The 19,493-nt window shown below is 35.6% G+C and overlaps 1 protein-coding gene across 2 annotated transcripts in view; it reads right to left on the bottom strand.

The window, feature by feature from the left end:
- Window positions 1-19,493, bottom strand: part of LOC111143231 (nexilin F-actin binding protein) — a 49,689-nt gene that overhangs the window by 11,707 nt on the left and 18,489 nt on the right. Inside the window, exons 3-10 of one of the 2 annotated variants that reach the window (XM_022496827.1) lie at window positions 14,362-14,440; window positions 12,771-12,962; window positions 12,496-12,574; window positions 12,261-12,409; window positions 5,924-5,965; window positions 4,567-4,761; window positions 4,289-4,465; window positions 1,468-1,656 (exon numbers count right to left, since the gene is read on the bottom strand). In XM_022496827.1, coding sequence (XP_022352535.1) covers window positions 1,468-1,656; window positions 4,289-4,465; window positions 4,567-4,761; window positions 5,924-5,965; window positions 12,261-12,409; window positions 12,496-12,574; window positions 12,771-12,962; window positions 14,362-14,388 — 1,050 coding nt within the window. In that variant the 5' untranslated portion in view covers window positions 14,389-14,440. Of the gene's footprint in view, window positions 1-1,467; window positions 1,657-4,288; window positions 4,466-4,566; window positions 4,762-5,923; window positions 5,966-12,260; window positions 12,410-12,495; window positions 12,575-12,770; window positions 12,963-14,361; window positions 14,500-19,493 lie in introns of those variants that run through there. The other variant, XM_022496828.1, reaches the window with a different exon arrangement.

Here is a 19,493-nt window from a genome sequence, read left to right as displayed (position 1 = left end):
AGAAGGTAGAATGAATGAGAGACTTAGTGAATGACTGGATGTGAGGCATGAATGAGAAGGTGGCATCTTTAAGGCTCCCAACTTTCTGATTTGAGCATCTAGGATGGGTGATGAAGCTAAATAAACACGTGGATATATGTGCCTGAAGCTCCCCCAGACAAAGGAAGAAAACCAGGTCATGATATCACTGAAACCAAATGAAATGTTTCAATTGGTAGAGCCTGCCATGCTTGATCTTTGGGTTGTGAGTTCAAGCCCCATGTTGGGTGTAGAGCCTACTTAAAAATGTTTCAAGAAGGAGATACAGCCTTTACAAGTCAACTTGCTCGAAAATAGTTGTGAGATAACTGTACATTTTGCAAACATTAAAGTGGCATAGGGTGTGTAACTTTGTGACAGAATTAAGTTTGGTAGCAATCACCCAGAAGTTGATGGGTGAGCATTTCGGAGAATTAAATAATTGTGATTAAATGCCTTTGGTCATTTCATATGTACTGGATGGGATAGAAGGTGAAATGAAAGAAGGAAAGGGAGGAAGGAGGGAGGGATCAAGGGAAGGAAGAAACGTGGGAAGGGAAAGAAGAATAGAGAGAATAGAAGGAAAGATAGAGTAGGAAACTCCCTGCTTAGATACTTCTGGAAAACATGACTTCCCAGAGAAGGAAGATAATATTCAATCCTCTAAGCCAGGCACAGCAACTTAACTTAATGTCGAGAACCTTCTCAACATTACACTGAAGCAAACATTTTTAACTAACTGGTGTTAATGCCATAGGAGACTTTAAAGCTTATTTGCTATCTCTACTTTGGACAGATTCCAGGAATAATATTCTCCAAAGTTTAATTATTTTTCTTAACATTTGCTATTTTTTAATCTTTTTAAATTAAAAAAATTTTAAGGTTTATTTTTTTAAAATATCTTATTTATTTATTTGACAGACAGCAATCACAAGTAGGCAGAGAAGCAGGGGAGGGTGGGGAGAAGCAGGCTCCCCACCAAGTAGAGAGCACAATGCAGGGCTTGATCCCAGGACCGCGGGATCGTGACCTGAGCTAAAGGCAGAGGAGTTAACCCACTGAGCTGCCCAGGTGCCCCTTAAGGTTTGTTTATTTAAGAGAGAGAGAGAGAGAGAGAGTGTGTGTGTGTGTGTGTGTGTGCACAGGAGGAAGAAGCAGAGGGAGTCTCAAGCACTCTGTGCTGAGCGTGGAACCTGACACGGGGCTCGATTTCAAGACCCCAAGATCACAACCTGAGCTGAAACCAAGAGATGGACAATTAACTGACTGTGCCACCCAAGCACCCAAATTTTAAAAATTTTAAAGTAATCTCTATACCCAACATGGGGCTCAAACTCACAACCCCACGAGTTGCATACTCTACTGATTGAGCCAGCCAGGCACCCCATCTTAATATACTCTTTAAAAAGCTGAATCATAATGGCATTCTCCAGTTACATTCTATCTTACCATGGTTCTTCTTGCTTCAGCAAACGCCTTCTTTTCTTCCTCTATTCTCCTCCTGGCTTCTTCTTCTGCTTTCCTTTTTTCATCTTCTCTCCTCTGTCTTTCTATTTCTTCAAAACTGAGCTTGAGTTTACCAGGGCGGTAATCTTTTAAAATTTTTTCTGTGTCTTGGTTTTCCTCCTCTTCATTCACCTAACGAAGAAACAACTCATTACTAAGAACTGCAATTCATCAAAGGCAGGAATGAATTATCAATGAAAAGACACAGAGTTGGCCACCTCACACAAAAATATTTTCTTGCCTTTAATATATTTGATCAAAATTCCCTTCTTTTATAATGTCTTATCTGATAAAGTATTCAAATTTGGAGAAATTCCAAATAAAGATGTACTCAAGTTAAATAACAGTTCCCAAGAAAGTCAATTTTTTTTTTCCTTTTAGAGATTTTATTTATTTATTTGACAGAGAGAGATCACAAGTTGACAGAGAGGCGGGCAGAGAGAGAGGAGGAAGCAGGCTCCCTGCTGAGCAGAGAACCTGATGCAGGGCTCAATCCCAGGACCCTGAGATCATGACCTGAGCCAAAGGCAGAGGCTTTACCCCACTGAGCCACCCAGGCGCCCCAGAAAGTCAAATTTTTAAATAGAGATATGGAGTGCTTGAAAAAATTTAAGGGCTCATTTATGAGTTCTATTAAAACTCTCTCAGAACTGTGGCAACTGGGTGATGCACTCAGTTAGGCAGCCGCCTTCGGCTCAGGTCATGATCCCAGGGGCCTGGGATCAAGCCCCGCATCAGGCTGCCTGCTTCTCCCTCTCCCTCTGCTGTTCTCTCTTCTTGTGCTCTCTCTCAGTCAAATAAATAAGTAAAAATTCTTAAAAAAAAAAACAAAACTCTCTCAGAACAAAACATAAAATATGTGTGTGTATACTTACTATGCTTCAAGTATACCTATAGAGAGTCTCTTCTGTAGTAAAATAAAGTTCTCATTTTGTAATTTTCATGGGTATTTTACTATGAACTATGGTACTTTCCTTTATTCTAATCAGATAAAAGATTGCCTAGTACTATTTTTTATAAAATTCAAATTTTATCATTTTATAGTTAAAATTATAGTTAAATATTATTTATTGAAGTTTATGATTTAATTGATATTTCTATTTTCTCTTGACAAAATTGACCACCACTGATAGCTAAATGTACGTGTATTATACATTATAATTACCCAAAAGTAATAATATTTTCAAACAAATGTCTATAGAATTTAACTTTTGTAGATAGTCCTTAGAACATTAATGAAAGTTGATGAAGAAATTCTAAACTTTTAAAAAATTATAGAGATTCCATTAAAATTTTTAAAATTTTTATGAGATTTAGAATCAGTATTTTCTTATTTCAATTTTTTTATTGATGTAGTCATTAATATAACTGTTAACATTTTATAGCACTTATTAGATGCTAGACATTACTTTAACTGCTTTCTGTATTAACTCACTTAACAATTTAAGAAGGAGACAATTATTTTCACCATTTTACATATAAGGAAAGTAAGACATAGCGGGGTTGAATACCTTGTCTCTGTTACACACTTAATAAACAGTAGATATGTGAATCCAGGCAGTGTGAATCCAGATACATGAATCCAGAAGCTATGCTCTTAACCACTACACTCTATACTTACACACACATGCACACACACACACACACACACACACACACACATATCGATATACCTTATATGATAAACTGCGTATTCCCTAGGAAACATTTTGTTATGTTCAAAACTGGACCAAAACTAAGTGTACGTTTACAACTAGACTTGAAAGTATGCATGTGCTATACCCTGTCATTAAATACACTAAAGGCTGAACTAAAGATAAAGAGAAACCAGGCTCATTGACTATTTTGCATATTTATGATGATTTATAATATAAAAATAAAAATTTAAAAAGCACAGGGGCACGTGGGTGGCTCAGTTGTTAAGCTTTTGCCTTTGGCTCAGGTCATGATCCCACGGTCCTGGGATCAAGCCCTGCATCGGGCTCCCTGCTCTGTGGGAAGCCTGCTTCTCCCTCACCCACTCCCCCAGCTTGTGTTCCCTCTCTCACTATCTCTGTCAAATAAAATCTTTAAAAGAAAAAATTTAAAGCATATTTGGTAAAATGTCCCATTAAGGGAAACTAGAAAATAATACAGATGCATTTTATATAGGAAAAATGTACAGTTTCAAAATCAGAACTTTTTATCTAGAAAATCTCCTTTAATTTATAGGAATGAATTTTATCTAAAGCCAGCTTCCTTCCCTAATAGTAAATATTTTATATGTAACATTTATGTAACATGTATAAAAATATAATTTATAGGTTATATATCATTATATATAATGTCATTATATATAAATATATATGTTATAGGGGCACCGGCTGGCTCAGTTGGTGGAGCGTGCAACTCTTGATCTCAGGTTTTGTTTTGTTTTGTTTTTGCAAGCAGTTTTTTTAATATTTTTTTTAATTTTTTTTTAAAGATTTTATTTACTTATTTGACAGACAGAGATCACAAGTAGGCAGAGAGGCAGGCAGAGAGAGAGGAGGAAGCAGGCTTCCTGCCGAGCAGAGAACCTGATGCAGGGCTCGATCCCAGAACCCTGGAATCATGACCTGAGCCGAAGGCAGAGGCTTTAACCCACTGAGCCACCCAGGCTTGATCTCAGGTTTGTGGGTTCAAGCCCCACGTTGAATATAAAGGTAATATAATAAAACTTAAAATCTTAAAAATATATATGTTATATATATTTTAAAACGTTTTTTATATATATTTGTTTTACCATTTGCCGCCTTGCTTCTTCAAAAGCACGTTTCTCTTCTTCTAAACGTTTTCTTGCTTCCTCTTCAGCTTGCCTCCTTTGGTTTTCTTGTCTTTGTCTTTCCAATTCTTCAAAAGTTAGTTTCAATTTTCCAGGAGAGAGTGATTCTCTTTTTGCCTCACTTTCTAGTTCCTCATCCTAAGAAACATTGTGAAAACACCTCTATTAATCACAAAAAGAAATGCTAGTAACTTAACTGCTTTGATTTGTTCCTAAAAAAACAAAAAAATAAAAATTACCATGACCAACGAAAGACACTTCGCTTCCTTGAGAGATCGCCGTTGTTCTTTGTATCTTATTCTTTTATCTTCTTCATATTTGATCCTTTCTTTTTCTTCTCGTTCTTTCTCTAGATCCTCAAAATTCTTTATCTTTCCAGAAGTTTTATGTGATTTGACAGGTACCACTGTTATAAGTAGTGAATCATCTCCTTCCTAATTTATAAAATAGATAATTAGCAAATTTCTTGCCAACCAAAGTTTCGGCTTCATGGGACTTTACCTCCATTATTGGTGTATTTCATTACATTGCCATCAATGTTATGAAGAACAAAAATTTATATTTTTTTTTACCAATTTCTATTCAATAGTTCTCTGAATTCACTGTACATTGAGTTAATTTAACTGAAATCCATTGCTGATAAGGTTCAAGGAGCATCTTCTTTCCTAGAAGGTGGTGTTAATACAGCTGTTTGGATAAAACCACATGACATCATCTGAATTTAGCTGTCCGTGCACTAGTTCCACAAAAGGTGATATGCATGTGAGTGTACTCTCAATCAATTTGATGGTGGATAGATACAGTTTAAACACACACAAAAGTCTCTCCATGTAAGTTTTAAATACTTAACAAAAGTATTATTTAGTGAGGAAAAACAAACAGTATTTCTAAGTTATTTATAAAGCACTTATAGACAATACTCATTAGCATTTGGTCCTAGTAAAATATTCTTAAATTTGTTTTTAAAATTCATTTTAATTAGTTCTATTACATAATCTATTGTTACCTCTGAACTTTTTAAAAAATAAAGTTATAATATGTAACACATGCCCCTAAAATAAAATTCCTTCCAATTTATGTGGCTGTAGTTTTAGGCACACCATCAAATTGACTGATGTTCAACTTTCTCTGTTAGATAAAAAGGGATTAACTAAAATATCTGTGGTTGTTGAACATTCCTTCATGGTACTAGTCACTGTACTTTCTACTAGTATGTGATAATCAAAACAAATTTATGAAGAACTCTGAGGAAAGAAGACAAATGAAAAAAACCCTGCTTTTAAAAAATTTTAGCTTTCAACAATCTCGACTATTAGTACAGTTCAAGAAATATGTAGTCTTGACAGAGTATCTCAAATTGAGGCTTGTGTCTCTAACCATGAAAGCAAAAACATACTTTTTTTTTCATACTTTTAAGACACTAAGCTATTGTTTGAAAGTGCAAAAGTATGATCTTGCTTTGCAAAATACTTTTGTCCTTTTTGTTGTTGCTCTAATTATAATAAAAATAAAAATGCTTTTAATTTTTTTATTAAAAGATTATTTGTGAACCAGATAATTTTAGGTGATGTTTCATTAAAGGAAATGTCCATTTACCTCTGGTGCTGATTCAGTTCCCGTATTGTTTATGTCCTCAATCTATTGAATGAGAATTTCATATCATTACGTTACATTGAATTTCTGCTTTTTGCTTTTAAATATACACTTGAAAAGTAATTTAGCTGTGATTTATGGTAAATTTTCAAATTTATAATTTTTGAATATTTTTATGTTTCTCCAAATTAGCCTATTATGTCCTTTTAAGTGGAGATTAAACCTTATATTAATTTTTGTATTTTGACATAAAAATCAGTATCTAGGGAATATATTAAGAAAAAAATGAAAATAAAGCCTACCTTTGTAATTCTGGAATTTGAATGGACCAAACTCTTATGACCTGCTGTAAGCTTACAAGTAGCAATTATAAATTAGCAATTAAACTAAGATACAGAAACATTTCTCCATTCTCTGTCTCTGCCCCAGCCAAAGTAAAACCTATCATTAGTAATCAAATAATCATGACTATATTTTGCAATATCAATACATGGAAAAAATATAACTGACACAGTAATACAGTGCAGTGCACTAGCTTTCACATGGCAAGTTTAGTAGGGACAAGAACTTGGGTAGATATAATCATTTACTCTCTATTTTAACCACATCCAGGAGGGAAAGGCCCTCATTCAATAGAAGGGGTCTCAACTTGGACATTACTCATAAGAAACACCATTAGGGTAGCTTAAGGGGCAGGCTAATGTATGTAACAAACAGAAACAAGAGAGAAGATAGATGGTTTAAATAATGCAGTGTTTGAGATCTCAGGAAAAGGAAACATAAGCAGTGGGAAAATGAGAGAAGTTAGAAAGTAAACATTCATATTGTTTATGTTTTGACATGATTTTTAACATCAGTGGAAGAGTCTGGAAGTAGTTCATTTAAGGGAATTCTGTTGTACCTTAGCTCATAGGAGGAACTAGACTGGCTAAGTCCCTGTTCTTCATCATTTCACTTTGCTTTTCTATATTCTCTGTCATTGAAGAATTAATACATTTTATTAAGATACCAAATTTCTTGAAAAATAAATTCTGAATAATTTATTAAAAATAAATCGGATTTTACACATTAATTTTATTATGTTGTGTTTAGAATAATTTCTTTTGCACAATTATTTATTACATATATTGCTATGTAAATGGTGAAAGTTTTAGTGAGTGCTGTGTTCTACTAAGAAAAATTTTAAGCTATAATAAAATAATTACAAAATTATTTCTCTTCAGTGGCCTGGTTCTGTTGGAAGAGCATGTGACACCTGATTCTCAGTGTCACAGGTTCAACCTCCACACTGGATGTAGAGATTATTTTTTTTTTAAAGATTTTATTTACTTGATAGAGAGAAAGAGAGAGAGAGGGAACACAAGCAGGGGGAGTGGGAGAGGGAGAAGCAGGCTTCCCACCAAGCGGGGAGCCCGATGCAGGGGTTGATCCCAGGACCCCAGGATCATGACCTGAGCCAAAGGCAGATGCCCAGGCGCCTCTAGAGATTACTTTACATAAATAAATAAACTTAAGAAAAAAAAAGTATTTACCTTCCAAAGAATGCTAACAATTCCTTGACAAATTACATTTGTCTCTCAATAAAAAGTTCTAGGAGAAATGGTGAGAAGCCAAACATTGAGAGTATAGGAAAGATAAATTCTAAATGTCTTAACTCCAAATTTCTTTTACTTGCTGCTAAAACATACTCTGATTTTTATTAGCTTATGGTAAGATAATAAATTATACCTGGAGTGGCTTTTATTTTGTTACTGTATGCTGGCTTCATTGCTCATTTTAAGCCACTGTTAAAACTTTAACAAAGACAGAATTTTATTTCCATTGGGTTTCAATAAACAAAGGAAAAGGTGAATTTGTCTGAGTGGCCATGGTGTCAGTATATGCACAGAGAACTGAGACATTCAGTTCTGTTATATTGTTGGCTCTCAGAAGCTACCACCAAAGAGATGCTTTGCAACTATTTCTTTTTTTTTTTTTTTAAGATTTTATTTATTTATTTGACATAGAGAGAGATAGACCACAAGCAGGCAGAGAGACAGGCAGAAAGAGGCGGGAGTGGGGGGAAGCAGGCTCCTTGCTAAGCAGACAGCCCTACACGGGCCTTGATCCCAGGAGCCTGAGATCATGACCTGAGCCGAAGGCAGAGGCTTTGGGAACCCACTGAGCCACCCAGGTGCCCCTCAACTATTTCTTTTGATTATGAAAAGGAAACTCCTTATACTCCTTCCCAGAGCAACTTCCTTTTGACCCCTTTGTTTCCAACATCCTAGTCCTCTACCAATAAATTCTCATTTTATAAGTTGATAGATGTTAACCTTGCCCATTGGAGTATCCTCAAAGATAACCAGATTATACTAAATTAAGATTCTCCCCCAAATTTTATAGGTCTTGATTCTAACATTTAGTATATGAAGTATACCCATTTTTAATTCATCATAAGATCCTAGAATCTCGTAGTTATCTTCCTAACTCAGGAATCCCTTCTCAAGCATTCTTGGATATGGACTTGTACAAGTGGATTTTTCAAATTAACGTGAAAACATTTTTTTCTTAGTAAACTCCATTCCCAATGTGGGGCTCAAACTGATGACCCCAAGATCAAGTCATATGCTCCACCAACTGAGCCATCCAGGTGCCCCAACATTGAGATTTTTCTTGATTGCCTACATCATACTTCTTAAATTCAAAGATAGATTCAATTTTATTAGACGTGAGCAGAAAAAAATTTTTTAATTGGACTTTCCATATTTGTAAGATAAAATTACTATTAATAGTTTATTTTGCTCTACACGTTCTCAAATAATGTAATAAGCCAAAATTTTCATTAACCAGGACTCTAAGGTACCCTGCCAGGTAGTTTCTGGAGTTACTAAAGAAGTAGCTTTTTTTTTTTTCCCCACAATACTCTGTCTCCCTCTCTCTCTTAGTATCCCATGTCTTCATCATATTCAAACTCACTTCTTCAACACAGACATAGTTTTTCTTTGAGAAACCACTGCCTATATATTCAGTTCTTGGGGTCGTAGTGAGTCTTAAAGTCTCATGAGTCTAGTTAGTGCTTTTTGAAAAAGTATATAAAACTTAAAATAAGTAGATTAACCACCTGTACATACCCACTATTTGTTGTGAAATACCTTATATTTTAATTATAAATTTTATTACCTTATTTTATAATTTACATTATAAATGTAATTATATATGCTAATATATTTATATTTATAATATAAAATCTATAATACTTATTATATTTGCACTTTTTTGCACTATATTTGCACTATATTTGAAATTTCATTGCAAAATTAATTCTCATCTTTGTGACTGGAAATGGGAGAGATAAAGTACATGCCCATCCTGGGATGCCTGGGGGGCTCAGATGGTTAAGCATCTGTCTTTGGCTCCAGTCATGATCTCCAGGTCCTGGGATCAAGGCCCACGGGGAAGCTTCCAGCTCAGCAGGGAGTCTGCTTCTCCCTCTCCCTCTGCCTCTCCCCCTGCTTGTGCTCTCTTTGTCTCTCTCTTTCTCAAATGAATAAATAAAATCTTTAAAAATCAATTAAAATAAAAAATAAAGTACATGCCATCCTTTCTTTAGATAAAGAGGTACAAAGCAATAAAATACAGGTAATTCTAACTGTTTTCTATAATTCATCTGGCATATGTCATTTTAAAAAATTTGTCAGACAGAGCGAGCACAAGCAAGGGGAGCTGCAGGCAGAGGGAGAAGCAGGCTCTCTGTTGAGCAGAGAGCCTGATGTGGGATGCGATCCCAGGACCTTGGGATCATGACCTGAGCCCAAGGCAGACGCTTAACTGACTGAGCCACCCAGGCATCCTTGGTATATGTCATTATATGCCACTATACAAGTGGCTATTCATGGCACAGAAAGTATTTTTTTGCAAAGTCTGGGTAAATTTCTTTGACATGTAAGTGTGGCATACACTTTGCCTTCTTTGTCATTTTTCTTTTTAGAAAGATAGGAAATTTTAAGGAACATAGCAAATAGATTTAAGGCACTTGAAGAGTAAGCAAAAAAGAGTCAGGTCCAAAAAAAAAAAAGCCCAGTATAGTTTTGCGATAAAAATGGTTTTATACTGTGAAGACTATGTTAATTTGTTAATGATGAGAGATGGAGGAAAAGCTAAAATGGTTTCATGATATTTTATCTATATGTACTATTATTTAGGTGAAATGTTATTTATAGCCTACTTACTGTCTACCATGCACTGTTCTAAGTGCTTTGCATTAACTCATTATAATCTTTTTTTTTAAGATTTATTTATTTATTTGAGAGAGACAGAGAGCAAGCAGGTGTGCACGAGCAATGTGAGGACAGAGAGAAAGAAAGAGGGGAAGCAGACTCCCTGCTGAGTGAGGAGCCTGATGTGGGGCTCAATCTTAGGACCCTGAGATCATGACCTGAGCTGAAACCAAGAGTCAGATACTTAACAGCGGCCCTCATATAATCTTATCAACAACTCTAGGCAATAAGTACCATCTCATTAAGCTCAATATACTGTCTCTTTTGATCTTACAAACTAGGTTAAGTGCATAAACAGTATCACTATCATCTTTTCAAGTCTGTGACTACAGATAATTTATAATATAAAACAAGTATCAATGCATGAATGAAATTTTGTGAATTGATCAATTCTTTACTTAATAAAATAAAATTAAGACTATTAGACTTCAAGTTTATATGTCATTATGATCATTAATCATTTTGAGAGAATAGATTTTGTGAAAATTAGATCAGATTCTTGACTTTTCTTTTATTAAAAGATTTTATTTATTTGACAGAGAGAGCATAAGCAGGGAGAGCAGCAGGCAGAGGGAGAGGAAAGAGAAGACTCCCCACAGAGCAGGGACCCGGATGGGGAGCTTGATCCCAGGAACCGGTATCATGACCTGGCTGGAGGTAGATGCTTAACCAACTGAGCCACCCACGCACCCTCAGATTCTTGAGTATTTTAAAAATACTTACCAACCTCTTAGTTCTCATGCTTTAAGCTAAAAAACATGGGAATCAAAATTCATTAAAGAGACTACATAAGAGGGACACCTGGGTGGCTCAGTGGGTTGAGCCGCTGCCTTCGGCTCAGGTCATGGTCCCGGCGTCCTGGGATCGAGTCCCGCATCGGGCTCCTTGCTCAGCGGGGAGCCTGCTTCTCCCTCTGCCTCTGCCTGCCACTCTATCTGCTTGTGCTCACTCTCGCGCTCTCTCTCTCTCTCTGACAAATAAATAAATAAAATCTTAAAAAAAAAAAAAAAAAAGAGACTACATAAGATCATAGTAGTAATTTTTTTCTCCCCTCTAATTTGTTCCCTGTGGCTATGGGCATCAATAATGGCTATCTGAAGGAAATAGCTGTCACACATTTCTGCCCTTTTCTACCACCATCCCCAACTTAAAAAAACAAAAAAAAGCTGGAATGCCTGGGTAGCTCAGTTAAGTGTCTGCCTTCTGTTCAGGTCATGATCCCAGGCTCCTGGGATCAAGTCCTGTATTGGGCTCCTTGCTCGGCCCGGAGGCCTACTTCTCCTTCTGCCCAGCAGCTCCCCCTGCTTGTGTGCTCTCTCTGTGATGAATAAATAAAATCTTTAAAAAAAAAACAAAAACAAAAACAAAAAAAACCCTCCAAAAGCAAAAAAAATTAATAAGCTAGTTAATAGCCTAACAGTGGCTCAGTCATTGGGTGTCTGCCTTCAGCTCAGGTCATAATCCCAGGGTCCTGGGATCGGGCCCTGCATCAGGCTCCCTGCTCCATGGGAAGCCTGCTTCTCCCTCTCCACTCCCCCTGCTTATATTCCCTCTCTTGCTGTCTCGCTCTCTGTGAAATAAATAAATAAAATCTTTAAAAAAATAAAAGGCTATCTAATAATACCATTATTAAATAAAACATGATTTGTCTCAAATTCTTGAGTAGGAAGATATCCTAATTATGCCTTCATGTGTAATAACCAACAAGTATTTATTGATTAGTATTGAAAGACCAACATATTGTGGATAGTTTATGTGAAACTGCCTTACATCTTTGTGAAACCCTCTAACATGTCAGGAAAAACAAGAAATGTGGACCATGTAAGGAATATGGACTGAATGACAAGATGGTACACAATAAAAGTTATCTCAGCATTCAACCTTAAAATAAGTACATTCTGCCCTTATCCTTCTTGGCATTTGATAATAAATATTTGTACTTAAGATCTTGTTTTCAAGTTAGCTGCTACTTAATAAGCTAATGTTATATTAAAATATTTTAATTAGTCAATGTACGGATTAGTTTTACTCTGTACAATTAGTTTCTGAAGCACATAACCAATTCAATATTTAGTGAATACCTGCTCAGCCCTTTTTGCTAATTCACGTTGTATCTTCCTCTTCTCTAACATATCCTGCTCAATTCTGCGTCTTCGTTCCTCCTCTGTCCTCTTTCTCTGTTCCTCTTGTCTTTGTTTCTCCATTTCAGCAAATCTACCTTTAACAGTTCCTAAGAACATAATGAAACATGTTTGATATTTTGCTACGTTTCCCTTTTTGCAATTTCATTTACAATTTACCTTTCAAGTTTCTTACCTGTTAGCTTTGGGACATAAGCCTTTTCTACTTTCGAAGATGCCTCTTCCTCATCATCAGATGCAAGCATCTCTTTAATCTAAATGGTTAAATAAATTAATATGTACATGTCCAAAATTTAGACTAAATTATATTATATTCAGAGTTCAAAATTAACTTATACAGAAAATTATTTTAATTATAGTTAATATAAAATATGGTTAATGTGAATAACAAAGTCTAAATTAAAAAGATGAAAATTAATTTTGCACAAGAATAAAATAAAATAAAATAACCTCCTGCTTTCTCCTGTTCCATTCTCTCTCTCTAATATATTGTTCTTTTCTTCTTTGTTTTTCATCTCTAGATCTCCTTTGATTTCTTTCTTCCCTGGCTCTCTGCATGGCTTCAAACTTATCCTTTACATCACCCTTGCCAAGTTTTGGCACATAGGTTTTTGGGACAGGTTTAGATGAAGAAAGCAGAATCTTCGTTAGAAGAAAATAAAGAGAAAAAGGTTAAAAAAAAAACAACACAGGAAGAAATCAGGTAAAGATAGATCAGAACAAGCAACATAAGAAATACTTATTAGAACAAAATAGAAACAAGTCTGAAACATTTGTACAATCATAATCTGATTACTTGCTAAAGTCTAAGTATGAAACATGAATTTAAGAAAATATGAGTAAAACCTTTATTAATATAAAGAAGTACCATTTTGTAGGTGTATTCCCCTGAAGCTGAAGGCTAGTGAAATATAAAAATTGAATACTGGGTTGTAATTTAAAACAATATACTCTATTTTCCTACACCATAATTAAAGATTCAGATTTGACATCTCTCCCTTAAAAGATACCAGGACTAATTTCAATAAATTAGGTGAAGGTAAAAACAAAGCAAAAGTTTAGGCTTTCAGATTTAAAGTCTAATTCATATGTCAACACTCTTGCTTGTTTCCCTAAACAATATGAATCAAACTGAAGGCAGTCCTTTATTTCCATGTGTGGCTGAGGTGTACCAGGGTCTTTACATATAAGCAGTGATTTTGAGGTTGGGACTGCTGCTGTATAGCCCATCTAAAATGTCTGTAAACCAACATTAAACATGTGTGAAAACGTTGTATCATTCCAAGCAGGTTGAACTCTAAGGTGGCAAAAGAGCTTCCCAGGAAAGGAGGAATCTAGTAAAAGACTGGAGAAAATATTTCCCTCCACTCTAAAACCAGGAAAGCCGCTTGTTTTAATCATTTTGAAAATTAAGCTGATGGCTAAAAAGTTTCAGTAAATAAAACGTCAGTGCCTCAGAACACCAAACCCTTTTCTCCTAGTGATAATGGAAAATTACTTATTAATGTGTGGCATACCCAGCCCTTATTTTATTATTGTCTTATGCTGTCATTGACCATGTAAGGTTTTTTTTTAATTCATAATGTTGGGGTGTCAGCAAATGAACTCTTCTTACTACAACTCCCAGTAAGTACAGCCAAGAACCAGAAAAAAAGTGAAGAGAAGTTTTACTGCAGCTGCTGGAAAAAGTAGCTGAGAAGGAGCCTCACTTGAGAGTGAATTATTGGTTTCTCCCAAAGATAAACATCAAGTCTGGTTTTTTAATACTAAAAAAATAACTTCTAAGACTTATCAAAGTATTAAAATTCTATTCAAGGTGCTAGCCATCACATCTACTTCACAGTCATCCACAAATTTAATAATTATGCTGCCAAGACTTGGACCCAAATGAAAACACTGGACCCAGGACTAGCCTATGAACTTTAGCTTTTACATTTTCTGTCCTGACACTGTATCATTATGAACTATGACCTTCCCACCAAGCAGCTCTATGTTTCCGCAGCTCTGTAGTCAATCCTATGTTTCCTCTTTGGAGACTTACCTCAGCCTTTTGGGAAATATCATTCATGTTTGCTGAATGCGGTCTCAGGGTGTTTTTGGAGTTCTATATGTTTTTGCACCTGAAAAAATATATTAGTATTGAGTAACAATTTTTAATGACTTAATTCTTAATATGCTATGTATATTTGTAAATAGAAACAGCATGTTAATTGCTCCTCAAAAAACACTGACACAATCCAGGCAAGTAATAAACTGGGATAACCTTCAGCTTCCTTTCCCAAGATTCAGGGTATAGAAGGGACAAGGCACATTAGGTATTAAGAGATCCTTATAGGAGCATCTGGGTGGCTCAGCTGGTAGAGTGTCCAACTCTTCATTTCAGCTCACATCATGATCTCAGGGTCATGAGATCAAGTCTTGTGACAGGCTCCATGCTCAACATGGAGTCTGCCTGAGTTGCTCCCTCTCTGTCCCTCCCCCTTGCTCTCTCTCTCTCACTCTCTCAAATAAATAAATCTTAAAAAAAAAAAAAAGATCCTTGTAACTTCAGAATAGCTTGTTGAATGTATCAAATGTGCTTGCCAAAAATTTGTATTCTGAAGTTACTGGGTATATTATTCTATAAATATCAACTAGGTCAAGGTAGTTGATTGTTTTATTTAGATCTTCTGTGTCTTTACTGATTTTTTGTGTGTGTGTGTGTGGCCTAGCTCTTCTAACAGTCTTCAACTATGTGAAATTGGCTATTTCTTCCTTTAATTCCATCAATTTCTTTTCATGTAATTTCAAGCTCTTTTAAGTGGATATGCATTATGGTATCTTCTTTAATTGCCTCCTTCATCAATATGAAATTTTCTTTTGATCTCATTGTCTTGAACTTATTGGATATTAAAATAGCTGCACCAACTTTAAGTTTAGCCTGAATGATGTATATAATTTTCTAGCCATTTATTTCATATTGGTCCATATAATTGGACCTTGGTTTTTTGAAAACTCAATTCTTTTTTTTTTAAGATTTTTATTTATTTATTTGACAGACAGAGATCACTAGTCAGAGAGAGTGGGGGGAAGCAGGCTCTCTGCTGAGCAGAGAGCCCAATGTGGGGCTCGATCCCAGGACCCTGGGATCATGACCTGAGCCAAAGGCAGAGGCTTTAACCCACTAAGCCACCCAGGCGCCCCGAAAAATCAATTCTGATAATATCTTTTAATTGTAGCATTTAGTCCATTAACATTTAATGTTATTATTTATATCAGTGGGCTTTAGTCTACCATTTTACTATTTGCTTCTTGCTTTCCTTTGTTTTTCCTTCTTCTATTACCGTTTCCCTGCATACTTCTGAATTGAATAATTTTTAGAATTTTATCCATTGGCTTAAAAAATTTTAAAGGCTGTACTAATTGACATACAATAAACTACTTTTAAAAAGTGCACAATTTGATAAGCTGACATATGTATGTACCTGTGACAACATCACCATAAGAGAATATATATTTACCTACAAAATTTTTCTCAGACCCCTTAACTCCCTCCTTTTCCTACCCCCATCCCCCGGCAGGTATGCTTTTGGTCACCGTAGATGAAATTTTCTATACATGGAATCAGATAGTATGAACTCTTTTGTCAGGCTTCTTTACCCAGCATAATTATTTCTGAGATTCATCCATGTTGTTATATATATCAAAGGTTCATTCCTTTTTAGTACTGAATATTATTCCATTGTATGAAAATACGACAATCTCTTGATAGATATTTGGGTTGTTTACAGTTACTATTATACATAAAACTGCTATGAATATTCATGTACAAGTCTTTGTGTGAACATACGCTTTTTTATTCCTCAAGTAAAGTATAATGGCTAGGCCTTATGGTAGATGTATGTTTAGCTTCTTTGTTTTTAAAGATTTTATTTATTTGACAGAGAGAGAGACACACGGCGAGAGAGGGAACACAAGCATGGGGAGTGTGATAGGGAGACGGAGGCTTCCCGCTGAGCAGGGAGCCCGATGCAGGGCTCAATCCCAGGACCCCGAGATCATGACCTGAGTCAAAATCAAGACTGGGATGCTTAACCGAGTGAGCCACCCCAGTGTCTGATTAGTGAACATTATAATGAGTCTTGAAAAAGTTAGTGTAATTCTGACTTTGTTCTTTTTTAAACTTGTTTTTGAGTCCTTTGAATTCACATACAAATTTTAGAATCAGGAAATCAATTTCTGTAAAAATGCCTGCTGAGATTTTGATTGGGACAGCACTGAATCTGTAATGACATCTTGAGTCTTCTAAGCCATGAATTCTCCATTTTTAACTCTATTTATCTACACAACTCTCCATTTATTTACATATTCTATAATTTTTTTTCTCAGAAATGTTTTGTAGTTTCCAGTATGCAGGTCTTCCACATATTCTGTGAGATTATCCGTAAATAATTCCATATTTTTTGATGCTATTATAAATGGTGTTATTTTTTTAGATTTCAATCGATGATTATTTGTTGCTAGTAATAGAAATATAATTTTTTAAAGATTTATTTATTTGAGAGAGAGAGAGTGAGCAAGCATGAGTTGGGGCCTGGGCAAAGAAGCAGAGGAAGAGGTAGAAGTAGACACCCCGTTCTGAGCGGGGAGCCCGATGCTGGACTCGATCCTAGGACCCCGGGATCATAACCTGAGCTGAAGGCAGATGCTCAACTGACTGAGCCACCCAGGTGCCCCTAGAAATATATTTTTATATTCTGATCTTATGTCCTGCTGCCTGGCTGAACTAACTTACTGGTTCCATCAGAGTTTTTTTGGAGATTCCACTAGATTTTCTACATAGACGATTATATCATCTATGAATGCATTTCTACTTTTTCCCTTCCCATCTGGATGTCTCTTATTTCTTTTTTTGGCCTGACTATACTGGGTATAGGACGGTCGATGCAAAGTCAAATAGAAGTGAGGGGAGCAGACATCTTTGCCTTGTTCCTGATCTTGGGAGAAACATGATTAGTCTTTCACCATTAACTATGATCTTAGCTATAGATTTTTATTAGATGCCCTGTATGAGATTAAGTTCCTTTCTATTCCTATTGTGCAAGAGTAATTTCAGGAATGGATGTTGGATTTAATCTAATGCTTTTCCTGTATCTATTGAGATAATCAGATGGTTTGTATTTTTATTATAGATTAATTTATTTTTCAAACGTTAAATCTACTTTACATTCCTAGGATAAACTTAATTTGGTCATGACGCATTTAAGACTGATAAATTCAATTTGATGAAATTTTGTTAAGTTTTGTATCGATGTTTATGGGAGATACTGGTCTGTAGTTTTCTTTTTTTGTAACATCTGCTTTTGTTAACAAAGTAATACTGCTCTCATAGACTGAGTTGGGAAGTATTTCTTCTTTAATTTTCTGTAAGACTTTCCTCATGTACAATTGATATCACTTTTTCCTTAAATATTTCCAAGAACATTCCAGTGAAGCCATCTGGGGCTAAAGTTTTCTCTCTGGAAGAAGACAATATGATGGAAGTGGATGGGACACAATTCCATAAAATTATCAACAAAGTCTTAACTTTTACTGTTCAGTGAGCCTGTGGGTGGTTATTACATTATTAATAATACTTTCTAATAAAAGCAGGCCACATGTGACTGTGTGTCATTACCAAGGTTTGTGAGTAATCTGTGTGCCTGAGATAAAAATAACAAATAGCTCTAGTCCTGAGCTCTTACCTGAGTCACTCTATCATATCTAGAGTCAACTATTAGAGATTTCTTGTATAACTAATAAAACTTGCCCTTCATTCTCCTAGCTTCTCAAACCTTAGAATGATTTCTGGCTCATTCTTCTTTTAGAGCTCCTAAATTATGATAGATTGTCAAGATTTGTGAATGGTTCTTTCAAATTTGTTCAGATATCTTACTTCACTATTTTCATTGCCTCCATAAATAATACAGGTGAGCCTTTAACACCTCACACTTTGATCACAATTTGATAATCACACCTAAATCCAAATTTCGATTCTGTGCTTCCCAGTTAGGAGTAGATAACATATGTGAAAAATTCTAGAACAATACCTAACATTAGTAAGTACCCATAGTTTTGATCAATTTCATTACTCATGGTCTCCCTCACTACCTTTTTTACTGTCTTCAGTAAAAACCTACATTTCCCTGCCGGTGAGCACATATTAATATATTATTTGCATAATCTAAAAGAGTAATACCAAAGGACAAGAGGAAATTTTGAGCAATGTCACATAGGATTATAGGGTTTGATAAATTTAGCTGGATGAACTGGCCAGAGGGAAATTTGGGGAACATTTTTTGTCTGTGTGTGCGGTGAAATGAAAGAAAATTATGTGGTTTGCTGATGGTGAAAAATTAGCCCGTCAAGAATAGTCCTGGAGAATAAATGAATCAGCTACCTTCACTTAATTTTTTTTAATCTTCAAATTATATCTTGATTTATTTATAGATTCAGAATAAAATAAGCTTAATTTTTAAAATCAGTATGAGTAAAACCAGTCAAAAGTCTTTAAATATCACTTCAGTATTCTGAGCTCTGAAAGTCTGTGAAAATTTGAATAGTACTAACTTTAACTTTTTTTTAAAGACTTTATTTATTTGAGAGAGAGAGAGAGAATGAGAGAGAGCATGAGAGAGAGCATGAGAGAGGTCAGTTGGAGAAGCAGACTCCCTGCCGAGCAGGGAGCCCAATGCGGAACTCGATCCCGGGACTCCAGGATCATGACCTGAGCCGAAGGCAATCGCTTAACCAACTGAGCCACCCAGGCGCCCCTAAATTTAACTTTTTAAAATAAAATATAAGTGATCCTTTGCAGAGTTTGCTCTGTTCTGCATTTTGATGATAAAAAACTTGTAGCAAAGTAAGTTTACTGGTTTTTTGTCTTACAGACCTGTCTTTTTAAAAAAGATTTATTTATTTGACAGAGAGAGAGCAGCAGAGGGAGAGGGAGAAGCAGACTCCCCACTGAGCAGGGAGCCCAATGCGGGCCTCGATCCCAGGACACTGGGATCATGACCAGAGCAAGAGGCAGATGCTCAACTGACTGAGCCACCCAGACATCCCCAGACTTGTCTTTTAAGGTGTAGATTACAAACCAGTAGGGTTCCTATCTCTCAAATAGTTTCATGTTAGAGAAAAAATTTTCAAAAACAA

Source organism: Enhydra lutris, unplaced genomic scaffold, assembly GCF_002288905.1.
Source record: "Enhydra lutris kenyoni isolate GAN:26980312 unplaced genomic scaffold, ASM228890v2 scaffoldscaffold9, whole genome shotgun sequence".
In the NCBI taxonomy this organism is placed as follows: Eukaryota; Metazoa; Chordata; class Mammalia; order Carnivora; family Mustelidae; genus Enhydra; species Enhydra lutris.
This window is presented reverse-complemented; position numbering and strand designations above follow the sequence as displayed.